Genomic DNA, 15,828 nt, shown 5'->3' with positions numbered 1-15,828 from the left:
AAAACTCAAAGCCCCATGACTCCCATCTCCTTTTGGCATCTCCAATCATCATCCCTTTGTCCCCTCCTCTTTTTATTCTCCCTTGCTTCACTCCCCTCCACATCCCCTCAATCCCTTTCCAAACCTTGTATCCCATCCCACCAATAATGTACACCCCAAAAGCACCTCGAGCAAAAAGAGAGTAGAAAATCTTATTATCAACAACATTCACACACTTCTCTTTGTTCACACTTTCTTCTTTGCACCTTTTGATTTGGGAGGCCTTGGACGCTTGAGCCTCGACACACCCCTTGCTCCAAATGTCCTTGTAGCAAGGTGGGGGAAGCACATCTCAAGACACCCCTCCTCTTGACCCCAAAAGAAAAAAAAAAATCCAAATTTCCAATAGAAATCGACACATGTGAAGAGCGAAATCATATAATTGACGCTGTGCTTGAGCTTATATGGCTTGTGTAAGAATCTTGGGGGGAACCATCGTTTCTCAGCTCCAGCACTCGGGAGTGAGCGAATGGTCCCTTCTCGAGTCTCGGCAGTAGTCATAGACCATGTGGTGAGCTTGGACCCATCTCATCGCGCGGTATTGCTGCCCGGTGAGGCCGCCCGAGCGGTAGGGCGAGGCGGAGAGGGGATGGCACCAGGCCGGGGAGTAGGCGGAGCAGCCGCTCGCTTTGAAATTGGTGTACCGCGCGACGAAGGGCTGGTACCGGTAGTCGGCCTTGTACTTGCCTTCTTCCGTGGCCCACGACGAGGCGTCCCATATGGACCCGTACAGCCACATCGGCCTCATCGGGAAGGTCGCCTCGCTCTTCCTCGGGTACCTCCTTATGGGTATGTCGTCCACGAGGAATCTGAAAATTCATGGGCAAAGGAATAAGAAACAAAAGGGCCGTTACATTTCGTAAATTATCTCCAAATTATTATCAGATGATTAAATTAATAAGCAATAGTTACAGGAAGAAATTAATAGCTAATGGACGTAAAACCGATTTTTTTTTCATAATTTCAGAAATTACCCAAAAATGATTTTGTTAAAAAAAAAAATTGTGTTACATGGAAAGAGCATATGTCCTCCTATTGAGTGCGTATTAAAATTAGTTTTATATATTTGGTCCCCATGATCTCAACATTACGATCACGTCCCTGTCTATCCTCGCGCCAATAGTGTCTCTATTTCGCTTGTCGCGTCATTAGCTTTACTAACATTCAAAGGTACATATTTACTATATAGTCGGTGAGATCAGTTTGACCAAAAAAGATCGAACGACAACATTCTAATGGCAAACAGATATGCATAGCTTTTCCGAAAAAACATGTCGGTACGTCAAAACCCCGGATCGATTAAATCTCCGATACTTGCCGCTGTGCAGCAGAAGAAATCGATCCTGTGGGTACGATCGATGTCGGGTTTCCGATCATGGGCGAGTTGAAGCAGCGAGCAATTAGACGATGGAAGAAAGAGGAGGAACAAGAAAGGAGCTATTGGACTTACATGAGCTCGTCGGGTCTCCAAAGAATGGCATAGTGATGGAAGTCTTGGGTGGGATCGAACCAGAGATGGAACTTCATCTCCCTGCCTATGATCTTGCCGTCGCCGCTCCCTCGGATGTACACGTTGGTCTGCAATGTGTAGGGCTTCCCGAACGTGGTTCCCAGGAACTCTATGTCCACCTCGTCGTGGAACCCTGGATGAGCCTCGCTGTTCGAAAGCTGCCATCGTTTTCATACCCCAATTCAATCAATTATCTTTCTCCCCAGGAAATTGAAAATGTCTGTCATAAGCTTCACCAAAGTGAAAAGAGAAATAAAAACGAAAATCTTTCCATTTACGACCTTGACTCCTATTTATGTTGGGTTCGCACTAGATCTTTTAGGGAACAATGCCGAATGTGTGTAGCGAGAATGGTTCGCAACGTTGTGTATCGAGTTTCTAAACCGGTCTTGACATACCTAGCATCGTTCTAGATTTAGCGGCAGTATACCTTATCAATTTAGGAAGCTGGCATTTTATATGCCTAAAATCCTAACAAATTTTGAGCTCCCTATTGATTTAATGACTAATTGTTCAATGTCGATTATCTTCATGTCCTCGGTCTGCCGAAAACGGTCCAGACGGTTTAAGAGAGAAAGAAGCAGCTCTTGCCGGAGATTGAAGAGACAAATGTATGAATTCATCCCTAGTACTATCAACCCATCTATCCAAATGCAATATGTCTATAGCCTCTGTTCATCGCGTTTCTCACATAGAATGAAGTTATGACCCCTGCGGTGTAACCCGGTTGGAGCTTGATGGACGCGCCAAAGTACCCGGACCGGAACGGCTTGACCGACTTGAACCCGCTCCCTACAATCCAATTCACCAGTCCAAGTAAATCAAACGTAAATTGAACAACGAATCAGCACCGACAAGACCCAATACACATGAACGAAGTGAACTTCTGTCGATTCCTATTCGGAGGAGGACCTGAGGTGCTGTCAAGCCAGATGGTCAACGCGCTCTGGTCAACCCTCTGGTGCTGGGGGCCCCAGAGGTTCTTGAACCCCTGGTAGAAGCTCATGGACCTGAACCTCGAGCTCGGCCAGTACCCTGGCGATGGAGGCCACTGGGCATTGCCTGGGCATATTGGCAGCATCAAGAACACCAGGAGCAGGGAGAGATAGAGCAGAGCCATCGTCTCCTTTCTTCTTTCTGCTGCTTCTTCTCAAGGAAGAAGGCAAACGATAAAGCAAGAGAGCTTGACTGGATGCGTTGTTTGCTTGTGAGTGCTTAAACGCGAGAGAGAGAGAGAGAGAGAGAGAGAGAGAGAGAGAGAGAGAGAGAGTATGGCAGCACAGTTGATATAAATAGGAAGATTAGTGGGTCCCCCACTTCCTTTATTAAGCAATTCACCATGGTCAGGCACAGAGATCATCTCTAGATTGTGTGCATGAACGAGACTAACTCAGATTTCACGGGCAGAAAAGACTTCAGAATGTGTATTCTGTAAACGTGTGGAGGCCATGGCATGTCTTGTATGTTACAACTACTCGTGTTTTCTTGCCTTTAAAGAGAGCAACCTGTTCAGCTCTTTGCTTTGCATGGCTGGAAAGCTAGGAAAAGGAGATGGAGAGATGGTGTTGCGAGCTGTGGGTAGATGAATATCTCTTAAATGTGCTCTCCTTCTCTTTTTTTCCTCTTTGCTGGTAAATTTTGGGCTGTTCATTTCACTTTTTGATGCTTCAAGTTTCATCTCATTCACTGCCCGCAATAATTTGGAACCCGTGCGAGGACTATGCCAGTACTTCTTACATCCCACCCCACCATTACATCTACATGCCCTTCTGTCTCGGCATTCAATGCAAAAGAAATAATTTCATTGGCCATTTTTTTCTTTGCAAAGCGATGGGATCGGAAAGAGGCGCTCTGCGCAATCAATCATCTTGGTAGAAGTTCTGCACTCAATACGAAATGTTTGATTAGAGTTATGACTCGTACGTTTGCTCGGAACCTGAAGGTATAATGTCGATGAGCTCGTCGTCACAATCCCACCGACGTGCTGAAAACATTACTGACATTACCAACACTCCTTGGGAAGTCTTCTCCTTTTCACCAATTTCACCTTCTGGTCCTTTGCCCCCTCCATCCCTCCTGAGTCAGTTCCAGTTCTTGGCCAGTGGATGGTAAAAGGAGGGACGACATGGTGGATCCTGAGTTGGGCCCGCACGTGATTTGATCGCAACTTTGATGCGTGTGAGCTTAGGTTGTCGTTTCGTGGAGGAGGGGTTAGTGTACGGACGAGAGAGGGTTTATCTACAATAATGATTTGATTAATTGCGTGTAGGCCATGCGGATTATAATACAATCATTGAGGCATGGCCACCTTCTTTCCCTATGCTACACGATTTTTACTCACATTTAATTATGATAAAGTTTTGACCTTTAGAAGATTTATCAATTGGGGTGGCAGGAATTTGCCTGGTTTCTATTAATATTCCATTGTTTTGCAAAAAAATAAATATTTTGAAAAAATATTTTCTTAAAAATAACCACTTCTTTCGGTTATAAATATGAATAATCAAAAAATATTTTCATCGTCCACGAAAATATTTAGATATAAATTGTTGTCGAAAATGAAAATATTTTTTTATTGACTATTCATTTTAAGCGATGATTTTTTAAAAAATATTTTTCAAATGATTCAAATCTCGAGAAATAAACGGATCCTAATAGTTAAAAAGGACAAACACTTTAGGGCCCTATTTTTTCCATCCTTTTAAGGGGAAAAAGGTAGTTATTTCCCTTTTGCGTCAAAATCAAAATCTATTCTAATTCTAAAAAGTATGAAAAAGAATTGCACATAATGTTAAATGACTATTTAGGAAAAGGGATCCTCAAAATTAATTAAAGGTCGAGTCTCGATTATTAAAAAGTAAATATAACTAAATAGAAGTCACTTCAAAGTCAAATAAACTTTCACTCTTTAAAATTGAAGTCATGTTTGAATTGGCTTTTACTTTTTACGTTTTATTTAATCTTAATCTATCTAATTGCGCATGTACTTTGACTTTTCTAAGTTAGAAAAGTTTCAAAATTGCATGAAATATAAGTCTCCACATACATATGTACATGTAATTTTTTATGAACTTTTCAAAATTTAACTGAAATTTTCAATTTTTGTGGGGAAAGCAAAACTATCACGCCCTTCAACTGCTTCAGAACTAAGCTCAACTGACCACTGAAGGATGTTGTACTGTAATCTAAGATCTTTTTACGTTCAGAGTCCCTAAAAAACTTTTTTGGTTCAAATCACATACACTCGAAAAAAAGATAAAACAGTTCGTGCCATCCAAATCATCACCGCAATAGGGCCCGCGGCCTAAAGATCACACTTCGAGAAAAGGCTGCCGGATCGACTCTTGTCGTCGCGATGATGCGCCGGTACACAGATCGATTGAATTTGCCTCGACCCTTGTTGGCACACGGTAGGACGGAGCATTTCCTCAGGCTCTGTCTTGAGGAGTTACTCTGTAATATGCAGAGAGCATTTCTTTCCCCCTAAGTTAACTGTCAGAACATATATAAGGACTGTGTGATGACACGTTAAAGTCCATTTCTGATGTTTACTACTGTGCAAGTGCAATGACAGCGACTGAGGTCATCTCATTGCGTTTTCATCCCACAATGTTGCGAAGTAGGGTAGGCTCTCCATGTCAGATTTTACGTTGTGGATTGTCGACTTTCGGTGTCTCGAAAATCATATAAATCGACACTTAATTGTCTGATAATGAGCTCTTCTTATGAGCAATAATTATAGATGGTGGCCTGTCAATGAGACGGCTTAGTGGAAGCATGCAATTCCATAATCACTGGCGGCAAGACCACGACATGAGCGCAACCAATTCAATTTAAGGAAAGATTAGTAATTATGACCACAATAATTGTGTGGTGCGGATTTCAACACTAGGACTTTAGCACTGTTTGTACACCACTGGGAAAAAAGAAAGAAAGCTATGATTTCTAAAAATTTAAAAGCCATGCGATGTAGACCGATTAAGACTTCCTTAGAACATGTAATTTCCACTGAGGCACTGATTCGTTTTTTCCATGGAAAGGATAACGCTATGGTTCCTCCATGGAAGACATGAAAGGGAAAAAGAGTGATTGAAGATGTGACCTTATAATGACTTTTGTGACATGGGAAAAATCCCCTTAAAGTTTTAAATTCTATGAAAGGACTATGGTTGAGTTCTAAATATTTTATCGTGTAAAATCGAGTTAAAATTTTCTTTTAAAACGTGCAGACAAGTCCTTTTAATCACCTTTGCATTGAAAATCACCGAAGTAGTCAGTGGAAACTGATTGCATCGGCTAAAAGATTTAAGATTCAATTACAATGATTATCAGTTTTGAGACTCGCTATATCGTGTGTGTAAAGTTTAGGATACCCATTTTGGCAATAATTATTTGAAAAAGGCAATTAAAAAATCCAACTGCCTAAGATTTTGCCTCATCTACATTGGATCTGATGCCATGCAAAACTTTGACTTTTGACCCATCAGAAGGTTACCAGAAGAGGAAACTTCTGGTGCCCTAACAAGCCTTACAATAAGTTGCGCCAGATCTGGTAAGTTTGATAATATAAGCCTTACAATACTTGTTCCCTAACCACAACCTATGGGATGACACATTTTACAGGAAACAATAAATTTCGAGACCTACCATCTGTAAGTACAAGTCACACACATCATTTGAAACAAAGGGGTGGGGCAAAAGAAAAAAGAGAGAACAATGAGAAAACATGATCCGTAGATTTTAGGCCATACATTTACTTCAATCAGCTGATCCCACCCTCATAAATTTCTGACTTTTAGGTCCAATTCACATTCATGGACTATGTGCTCAGGGTAGGTCTCTCCTACCCTTAAACCCTAACTCTGATAGCTCCTTTCTTGGACCAAAAAAGAAGAAAAATCAATAAAGGAAGACAAAACCAGCACGAGCAATGTACATTTGTACTAGTATAGTCACACTGTTTTGTCGGCCAGAGGAAGAAATACTTAGATGAAGGTGAAAGAAAATGAGAAAAATGGGGCCCTTATTGACCCCACAAATCAAGGCACTCACAAGAAATTTAGGTTGATTTTTATATTATATTTGTCGAATCATCGGGTATCCTTTTCTAGTAGATAGGAGCAGTTTGATTTCTCTGTCGTTATCTAAAAAATTATTTAATTTGGGTATGTTTTGGTACCAAGAAAATAAGTGCAATGGACTTCTCTCAAAAGTGTTTGGAGACAGCATCTTTGCATTTCCTCCTTTTAACATTGCCTCAACTTTTTAAATGAAGTCAAAAGCCTAATACTTTGTTGAGATGATCTAAGCAATTAGATTCGATGCATCGCTTTGAGGGAAAGTTTGTAAAATAATCTCTAAATTAAGAATAAAAAAGATCGCCTATTTAAAATTTTCTTTACACCTACGATGACAATGTATGCTTTATTTTTATTCGAAAATATTATGTTGGATCGATGTTTATATAATAATTATTAAGGAAATCATTATCAGGAGTCTTGTGACCTCTTGGATGCCATTCTCTCTCTCTCTCTCTCTCTCTCTCTCTCTCTTCTCTCTCTCTCTCTCTCTCTCTCTCTCTCTCTCTCTCTCTCTCTCTCTCTCTCTCTCTCTCTCTCTCTCTCTTACATCTTTTGGAGGTTCTAAAAAGTGTGATGATCCAAAGCTTTTGGCTTTATTAACCTCCATTATTTGATGAATAAGGTCCAATGTCCTCAAAACCTATGAGGAAGAAGACGACGAGCGAGGCTCGCATCAGCCGTGCAAACATGATTCAACTAAACCCTTCATTTAATTATGTGTAGGTTCTATGAAATAATAAGGTGTGATCTTTAGTCGGTCGTCCACCAAAATCCCAAGGAACCACGGCCATAACTCGGACGAAAATATATAAATCTAATCTTATATTTTCAAGACACCCAACAGATGTCGTGTTGAGCAATAAGAATATAAAATATACACTAGTGTGCTGCCCCGTGCTTGCATAGATTCCACATATGATTAACATATTCTAATATGCAAAGTCAAAACTACATTTATTCTACAAAAAACTAAAATTTATCGCAAAACATATACTCGAGATTTTTGCTAGGGTTGATTAATTCATATGAAAAGGAAAAATATATATATAAACGGCAAGTCAAAATTTATGTGGTGCACCATTCAATTTGTTAGCTAATCAAATTATCAATGCAATCGATCGAGTTTACGCCAGACGAAATATACTTCATGATCATGAATGATCTCAAGTCCACTAGTGCATGTCCATTGGGTTTATGAGTAGATTTACTCTTTCTAATGATGATTCACTTAGATTATGGTAGGGAAAGAAATGGCACATATAATTTATTCTCCTTTATGACGGTTCTCAAGTACTCATTTTGTGAGCTAAATCAATCGAATATACATTGACACGACTGTGCCTATAAGTTTACACATATTTGACATAGCCTATATCATGATTTTTCTAAAATTTTATATAGGGTCGTGAACTATATAGATAAATTTAATTGATCTATCGCATTTCAATCTTGCGAACAATGAATCCGTTCACTTATCGACACACGTTGCACAACGGAGGCACCATGCTTTGGCATCTCAACAGCTCGCATCAAACTTCTAGTTTTCAGGGGAAATTACTAAAAAGGTCTTAGACCTATCGTACGGATGTCAATTCAGTTTTACACTTTTCGATTTGGCCAATTTAGTTCTAAACCTTTTAACGATTTGCCAATGTAGTCATTTCGATTGGTCCGTACGATAAGTTTAGGATTTTTTTTTTTTGGTAATGATCCCTAATTTTCACATACTAGAATTCACGAGTAATAACCTTTAATGATGGCTAATTAAGAGGTTTCTTTGAACTCATCAAATTTGCTTCCATTATCGTTTCAATTTAAATAGTTTTCCTCTTCTTCTTTTTTCTCCTTTTGCCCTTTTTAGAAAAAGACAGAGAACGTTTCACAAGAAAAGACAACTAGGGAAAGCAAAAGTTCTTGTTCTCTTAGCTCAAATGAGTAATCCAAATAATTAGGTCGTCTGTGTGATGGATTAGGCTTACCAATACAATAATTGCAATGGAACTTCGAGCAAAATTATATAATTATTATATACATAAAAAATATACAGATAGAGAGATAGAATAATATAAGGAAAATGGAAGCAGTTTCATTTATTTATTTATTTTAATTCGTTACGTAATCCTTGGCGGTGCTCACGACAATCAATGATGGTTGTTCTCTGAAAGCAGCAGAGCGTGGGACGAGATGCCCTACCGACACTTTGAGAGTGTCCCACGTTGATTCTCAAGCTCCTTACTGGCCTGACCCATAAACGGACCGTGCCCAGGACCGGATCTAAGAATCGGACCCAAAAATCCTTATTTGGATCCGTTCATGATGTATAACAACAAAAGATCGTACTTCTTTCGTAATATGATTGGGCTTGGGCAGGCAGCCTAAGTCGGTGGCCCGTTTTTCTAAGCCACCTTATAAAAACTTTAATACTATGTTACAGATATGAACTTGACGTGATTCTATCAGTCATTTCGTGAGCGAACTTCTAGACTAAGTCGTGCTTTAGGTATTTGCTATCTCGTGTGGAGAGACTTCATGATTTTTGGCACGTTGTTGGGCTCCGGCGGCAACCTCATGTACTTATGAGGACCGGTAGTTATGGCTTAAATTGATTATTTCGTAACAGGTGTAAGATCTTACGCTAAAACCCATAAGAGATAATTGCACTGGTCGCCACTTCATATCTTTATATAACCTACTTCACCAAGTAGTGCTAATTTCTTCCTTTGTAGAATGGCCCCAGTGGCTGGATTTACATTAAGTCTGGTCGCTTGGGCTGCTGTACCTTTTGATTATGGTTTGGTATTGTCAGATCTGAACATAGGGCAACTTTATTTGCTTGCCATATCTTCGCTGGGTGTTTATGGAATTCTTAAAGCAGGTCGGTCCAGTAATTAGGGGGCAACCGTTTGACCACCTATGATACTAAGATTAATAGGTCGAAAATGGATTTGAGCCGGAGGTGTTGAATGATCAACTCTACACAGGTGTGGGCATGTAGAGCTAGGTCTCAACAACCCTTTCTTCCATCTATCAAAAGGGCTCCGGTCAGTCACTTTTCTGGGCTGGGATGAAGTTTTGGAAGTTCTAAAAAGGAGATCTTTCTCTAAGCGTTCGATTGATTCTGTCGATCCAATTGAACATCGCTTCTTCAAATACTCCAAGTTGCCATGATATTTAGATTCCATCGATCCGATTGAACACTGCTTCTTAAAATACCCAAGGTTGCCGAGATATTTTCCTAAGTTATTTTTTTTCAGTATGTCGCTTTGCGGATAGAGCGAATGAAGAACATTCCTACCTGGACTACAAGTGCTATAATTTTCATACGGCGCTTACTTAAGTGTTATAACTTTTTTTTTTCCGATCATACGAGTGCCATAAAATTTGTATGATGTTCATTTGAGTGCCATATACATTTGCAATTCATCATTTGAGTACCACAATTTCTTAAAGACGTTAACCACAAGTGTTATGCCATGTTGGACTTTCGTCACTTGGGTGAGATTTTTTAAAAATTAAGGCACACAAGTAATCCATTGAAAGTTATGATACTCAAGCGAACATTTTTTAGAAGTTATGACTCTTAATATGATACTCAAGTGACCGACATACGAAAGTTATGGTACTTGGAATGTTCTTATCACCACCTTTTTCTTTCTTGCAAAACTAGAGGTGATTCTGGTGAAGACGAAAAAACGTTGTCCGGATCATAGGTGGGTTTTAGCTGACATGTAATCGGGCCTAGTTTTATTATGTAAACCGGCCCACAAAAAAAAAGTACCCCAGAAATTTCTCACCAAGTGGCCAATGATCATCATTATACCATTTAAATATCCAATTGAAAAATGCATTATCGTTGAACCATACGAGCTCAATATGCCAACTTCGAAAGCATTGTAGACCATACATATCGATATGGGCCCTTATCAAATAGAAAAATTTCATTCGAGTAATGCGTGGGGAGACTATCATACTACATATTGAAACAGTGATGGTTCTGTAATACGGATAGTATATATTTGAACTATATTAGTAAGGATTACATATAATTAACTCAATTCAAATAATTATAATCTCATATAATGGTAATACACAATTTTATTTTTTTTCTCAATAAGCAGTAGGTAGTGCCTTGCCATTTTCCATCCCGCGATCCTGAATTTTCAAAAAAAATAACATTTGCTTTTGATCGAAAACCAAAATCGAAAGATAAAAAGAATAATGCAATTTTGAAAGTCTGTCCCAAAGTATATGGCCCAAAGTTTTGCATTTCTTTGGAAGGGGTGCGTAACTGTGATTCAAATCTTAAATCATTATGAGAGTCGTCTGTCGCGACCTACCTCTCGAGGGCCGAACTCAATGAAGCGGGTTTAGAGGTAAGTGCTCATGAAACGGTCCGTATGGCACATCATAAAAGACAGCTTACTGAATCAATCTTTTGGTCATCCATACGGTCCATTGATCATGAATGTGGATTTTCCCTAAATCCATACCTCGCGTGACATCGGATCAATTTTATCTTTTTTAGGAGTCGCCACTAGCCTAGGTCGAGGGTCGGCTAGAATACCCAATCAATATGCAGGAATTTCGTATTGGTTTCTACGAGAACCAGAGATCATGAGTTCGGGGACTAACTTACGTTAATATTTCTATTAATGCCCTTTCGGTACCGCTAAACTTAATATGGTTATTATCTAAGTTGTCATGCATTTGTTCTTTACCATTTTCATGACAAAATCTTAGTCCACTAGGTGATCATGCATCTTGTTTTTGTGTTTTCATTTAAGATTCTAAACTAATCCTATCTTAGTCTAGAAAAGAAAGAAAGAAACAATTGTATTGAAATGCATTGCGTAAAGTAAACACCCAAGGTATTGAAAGAACGGGCTAATTCTAAGTGCAAGAAAATAAAACCCACAACTCGTCGGGTGTTTATTACAACACAAATTGAAAACCCGAGACATGATCGGGAATGAATAAATTGGATACAAATTGAGACTCGATTGAACATTGGTCTATCACCTCCATTAATTGAATTCAAATTGAGACCGGATTGGACATCGGTTTATCGCCTCCGCCTTTTACAACTTTGAACTCTCTCCTCCATGAATCGCCTCTCGGGTGTCGATTTTTACATCTATAAGATACATTTATGACAAGCAATGCACAAAGGAACAACCAAAGCAAGGCAACGATGCAAGCAATTCACTAATCAAACACGGGCCTCAGGATCGGCCTTTGCTTGGCATGCATTTCGATTTATCCACCCACTTAATCATCTAACATTATTTGATTAATGGTTAACGATAACGAGCTACCATTTGCATTCATAAAAAGGCAACTCATATCGGTTAACCCCTAAAGTTGGGTTCTAAGGTCCCGTTTGGTTCAGCTTTTGGAAGGGGCTTTCGGCCTCGAAAGCCCCTTCCCAAAATGCTGAACCGTTTGGCAATTGCTTTTAAGATACCGAAAGCCCAAAGCTAGCATTTGGGATGCTGAACCAAAATTTGGCAAATGCTGAACCAAAATTTTTTATCCCCAAACTACCCTTAGTTATTTTGGCTTATTCCGATTTTGTCCCTCGTGTGTACTGTTCATCTTCTTCTTCGTGAGGTGGCCGGCGCCGGATCGGGCCGGCAAGAGGCCGGCGGCTGTCGCTCGAGGCCGGGCGACCCTCGGCGAGGGTCACGGGACCTGCCGGCCGCCGCCCGGGTCGCGCGACCTCGGGCGGCCGCCGCCCGGGTCGCGCGACCTCGGCGACCGTCGCCCGAGGTCGCGTGACCTAGACGGCCGCCTAGGTCGCGCGACCTCGGGGCGACGGCCGCCCGAGGTCGCGCGACCCAGCGCCGGCCGCCCGGGTCGCGCGACTCAAAGGTTGCTTGGTCCCGCGACCACCGAGGGTCACCCGGCCTCAGGCGACGGCCGCCGGCCCTAGATCTGGCCCGCCGGCGGTCGCCCGACCTCAGGCGACGGCCGTCGGCGCCAGATCTGGCTCGTCGGCGACCGGCCGGCGCCGGCTCCGGCGAAGGGTAAGTTAGGTTTTTTATTCCCAAAGTCCATTTGCAAAAATAATTCACCAAACACTATATTTTGGCCAAAGTAGCTTTACAAAATATTTTTACCAAACACCATTTGTATTTCCCCAATGAGCTTTTACCCAAAGGTATTTGCATTCCCCCAAGTAGCATTTTCAAAGTTGAACCAAATGGACCCTAAATGACCATTGTGGGCTACCGGCCGAACATGCATCGGGCCTAACATACATCTAGCAAACACAAACATTGCAATAAGTAAAGTATGCATTTAGGCCCATGGGCCTTGTTCCTCAACCAATAAAGTAATGGGAAGTGGGTCCCATAAGAGGACCATTTATTCAGTTGTTATCATCAAATTCGGACCTCTTCTGTTAATATGTGATTAATCAACCTAATGATATCTAAATGAAGTAATTCAGGCGTCATTAGAAAGCTTATGTCATGAGGATCAAAAGTCAAGAAGACCACTTTTCCTAATTCACCACCGATTTTCACGAAAATGATAATTTTACCCTCGGTGATAGCCTGGACCCGGTTTGAATTTGAATTAAAAGAAATTGTGGGAAAAATAGTGACCGTTATCAAAACCCCATCAAAATTTTTAGAAAATTAGGATTCTCCGTGTGTGACAGATTTCATATTTTGAGTTTTTGCTAAAAAATTCCCCAAAGTTTTATAAAATTCGGTTTTCACTAAGGACTCATTTGCAAAACAATTTTAAGGTAGGGAAGACCTTATCTGATATTTTTAGCAAATTGAGCCCTCAAAAATTGTTATTAGGTCCCCAAAATTTCCAGTCTACACAATAAGACCCTAATTAAAAAAAAATTTAATTTTGAGTTTTCGCAAAAAAGGACTCTAACTTTATCAAATTCGGAGAAACACATTTTGGATTTCAGAGGAAAGAAAATCAGATCTGGACACAGATACTGACTAAATCATAAAAATTCCTTTGAAAATCCAAATGAACTTATATTTTGATAAAATCGATGTAACTGGAAAGATATGGATCTCAGTGTGAATTCTCATGAAGAACACTTTTCCAAATTTTGAACACACGAATTTATAAAATTTGAAGAATACATGAAGGTCGGTCAAAAACTCATCTATCACAGGAACTGAGCCTAGATGACGATGCTAATCGTCCTAACCTAACATGCTCGGAATTTTATGAAAATTTTAGAGTGAGCATATCTGAATGTTCCTTACAAATTTCATGCAGGAAGTTTTCTCAATTAATGAACTTATAAAATCATAAAAATTATTCAACTGAGCAAGGTCATTCAGCATCACAGAAGAACAGAATACATCATGATCATTCTAGATTCTAATCTCGACTTTCGAAGGAGTTTTGACCTAGCAAACGATGTCTGATTAAAGCATGTGACCTATTAAATCGAAGCTCAAGACATATTCTACGACTCTCTAGTTCATAGTTTTGCAAGATTCTAACATTTTCGAAGTCAAACCATCATCACAAGCAATCAGGTCATCAGGATCCTAGAATGACATATTTGAACTCACCTTATGTAATGATACTTTGACGCACAACCAAGCGATCCGGCCTCCGTATTCAGCTCAAGGACAGCACGGAGAAGCCTCGGAAAGCTCGATAAACCTATGAGAATCAAACGTAGAAGCTAAAGTGAGAACCAACTCGATTTGGCATAAATGAACGTTTAATCAAACATCAAGTAAAATGAAGCGATCCGGTGGCCGTTCAGTGGGAGGCCAGCCACCACAGTCAAGTGAGGACGCCAAGGAAGACTGCTAGATGGCTCAGGATCGCCGGAGGGACCGCTGGATCACCAGAATCACCACGAAAACCAGCTGGATCAATTACCGGCTCGGTTGCCGTTGATGTAATCAAGAGAGAGATGGAGTTGATCGAAGGTGCTCCGGCCACCAGCAGCTGTGGCTGGTCTTGCGAATGGCTCTGGGACACCGAGAGGATCGCCGAGGTGGCGGTGACATGCCGGGAATCAGCCGGCGAGCGGTCGAACCGGTGAAGAGAGTTCCCGGCCGAGAGGGAGAGAGGGAGAGATAGAGAAAGAGGGCGTAAGATTCAAAGAGAGGAGAGAGAAACCAAATTTGAAAATGAGAGTTTTTTTTACCAATTTTGGAGTGAAAAAGCTTATATACCCCCCAACTTTGAATCCTAACCCTTAGATCAATCAATGGCCTATAATACATCCTTAATGATTAAGAATATTCCTTAGGGGCTAAGGATAGGTGACATGGTATTATGAATGACCATGATCTATTCTAAATGAATGGCCATGATTAAATTGCTTAACCCCTAAGTAATTTGCTTAATCTTTAAGTAAGGGCATTTTGGTAATTTTGCTTTAGGGGCATTTTTGTAATTTCCATTGAAGGCCATTCTTATCATTTTGGGCACGAAGGGATGTGGCTGGACGGAATGGACTGCCGGTCGCTGAATTTTTGATCGGAAAACGGCCGGTCCGATCGGACCGGTTCAATTCCGGTCAAACCAGGTTGAACCGGTTTGACCCGAGTTTGACCGCGTTGAACCAGTTCAATTCTCGGCCCAATTTGTTCCAATTTTATGCAATTTAATCCCTATCATGATTGATTGACCCGATTAATATTGAATTCGATTAAATTGGACTGAACCAATTTGAAATTCAAACACAAATTGATCTAATTTAACTTGTTTAGCTCAATTGTTCTTTAATTTGAGTTAAATTTAATGGCCAAGCTAGACTAACGAATTTAATTGAAGTCCAATTGGCCAAATTGAGCTTCAATTCATCAAATTGGATGTTAGTCTAGAATGGGTCAAGTTGAATTGCACTAATTGGACCAATTACTCTTAGATTTCTCAATCATTGGATCACTAAAGTGGTCAAATTGACTCAAATTCATGTGAATCTTCCAAAATTGATTTCGAATTTGAATTTCATATAAGAAATTAGACTCATTCATGTCTTAATTGCACAAATCATGAATGATCGATCGGAATCACCGATTAGGGCCTAAATTGGGAGGTTTTTCCATTTGGCTTGGAATTACAAAATTGTTTCCAAAATTGAGTACAATATGACCTCTAGATCAAATATCGTGAAGGAAACTATCAAAAAAATGACTAGAAATGAAGTAATTTCATTTTTGGCCGATTTGAACCAAATTTCGCAAATTGGGA

At 40.3% G+C, this 15,828-nt stretch overlaps 1 protein-coding gene across 1 annotated transcript; it reads right to left on the bottom strand.

The window, feature by feature from the left end:
• Positions 1 to 182: 182 nt before the first annotated feature.
• Positions 183 to 3,028, bottom strand: LOC115674202 (probable xyloglucan endotransglucosylase/hydrolase protein 32). The gene is made up of 4 exons (XM_030596547.2): positions 2,462 to 3,028; positions 2,241 to 2,341; positions 1,490 to 1,707; positions 183 to 848 (listed from the first exon to the last, which is right to left on the bottom strand). The coding sequence occupies exons 1-4, from the start codon at positions 2,667 to 2,669 to the stop codon at positions 482 to 484; spliced, it is 894 nt and encodes a 297-aa protein (XP_030452407.1). The 5' UTR covers positions 2,670 to 3,028; the 3' UTR covers positions 183 to 481.
• Between the last annotated feature and the right edge of the window lie 12,800 nt (positions 3,029 to 15,828).

Source organism: Syzygium oleosum, unplaced genomic scaffold (assembly GCF_021117445.2).
Source record: "Syzygium oleosum isolate NSW1041296 unplaced genomic scaffold, Sole_v2.1 Sole_v2.12, whole genome shotgun sequence".
Taxonomy (NCBI): domain Eukaryota; kingdom Viridiplantae; phylum Streptophyta; class Magnoliopsida; order Myrtales; family Myrtaceae; genus Syzygium; species Syzygium oleosum.
Note: the sequence above shows the minus strand (reverse complement) of the source record. Positions and strands in the feature narration are given on the sequence as shown.

What these genes read in the sequence shown, in the direction of transcription:
- LOC115674202 (XM_030596547.2), bottom strand. Translation starts at nt 2,669, where the DNA reads ATGGCTCTGCTCTATCTCTCCCTGCTCCTGGTGTTCTTGATGCTGCCA. An exon ending in CTGGCTTGACAGCACCTCAG is followed by an intron (nt 2,342 to 2,461) that starts GTCCTCCTCCGA and finishes ATTGGATTGTAG; the next exon opens with GGAGCGGGTTCAAGTCGGTC. An exon ending in TGGAGACCCGACGAGCTCAT is followed by an intron (nt 849 to 1,489) that starts GTAAGTCCAATA and finishes ATGAATTTTCAG; the next exon opens with ATTCCTCGTGGACGACATAC.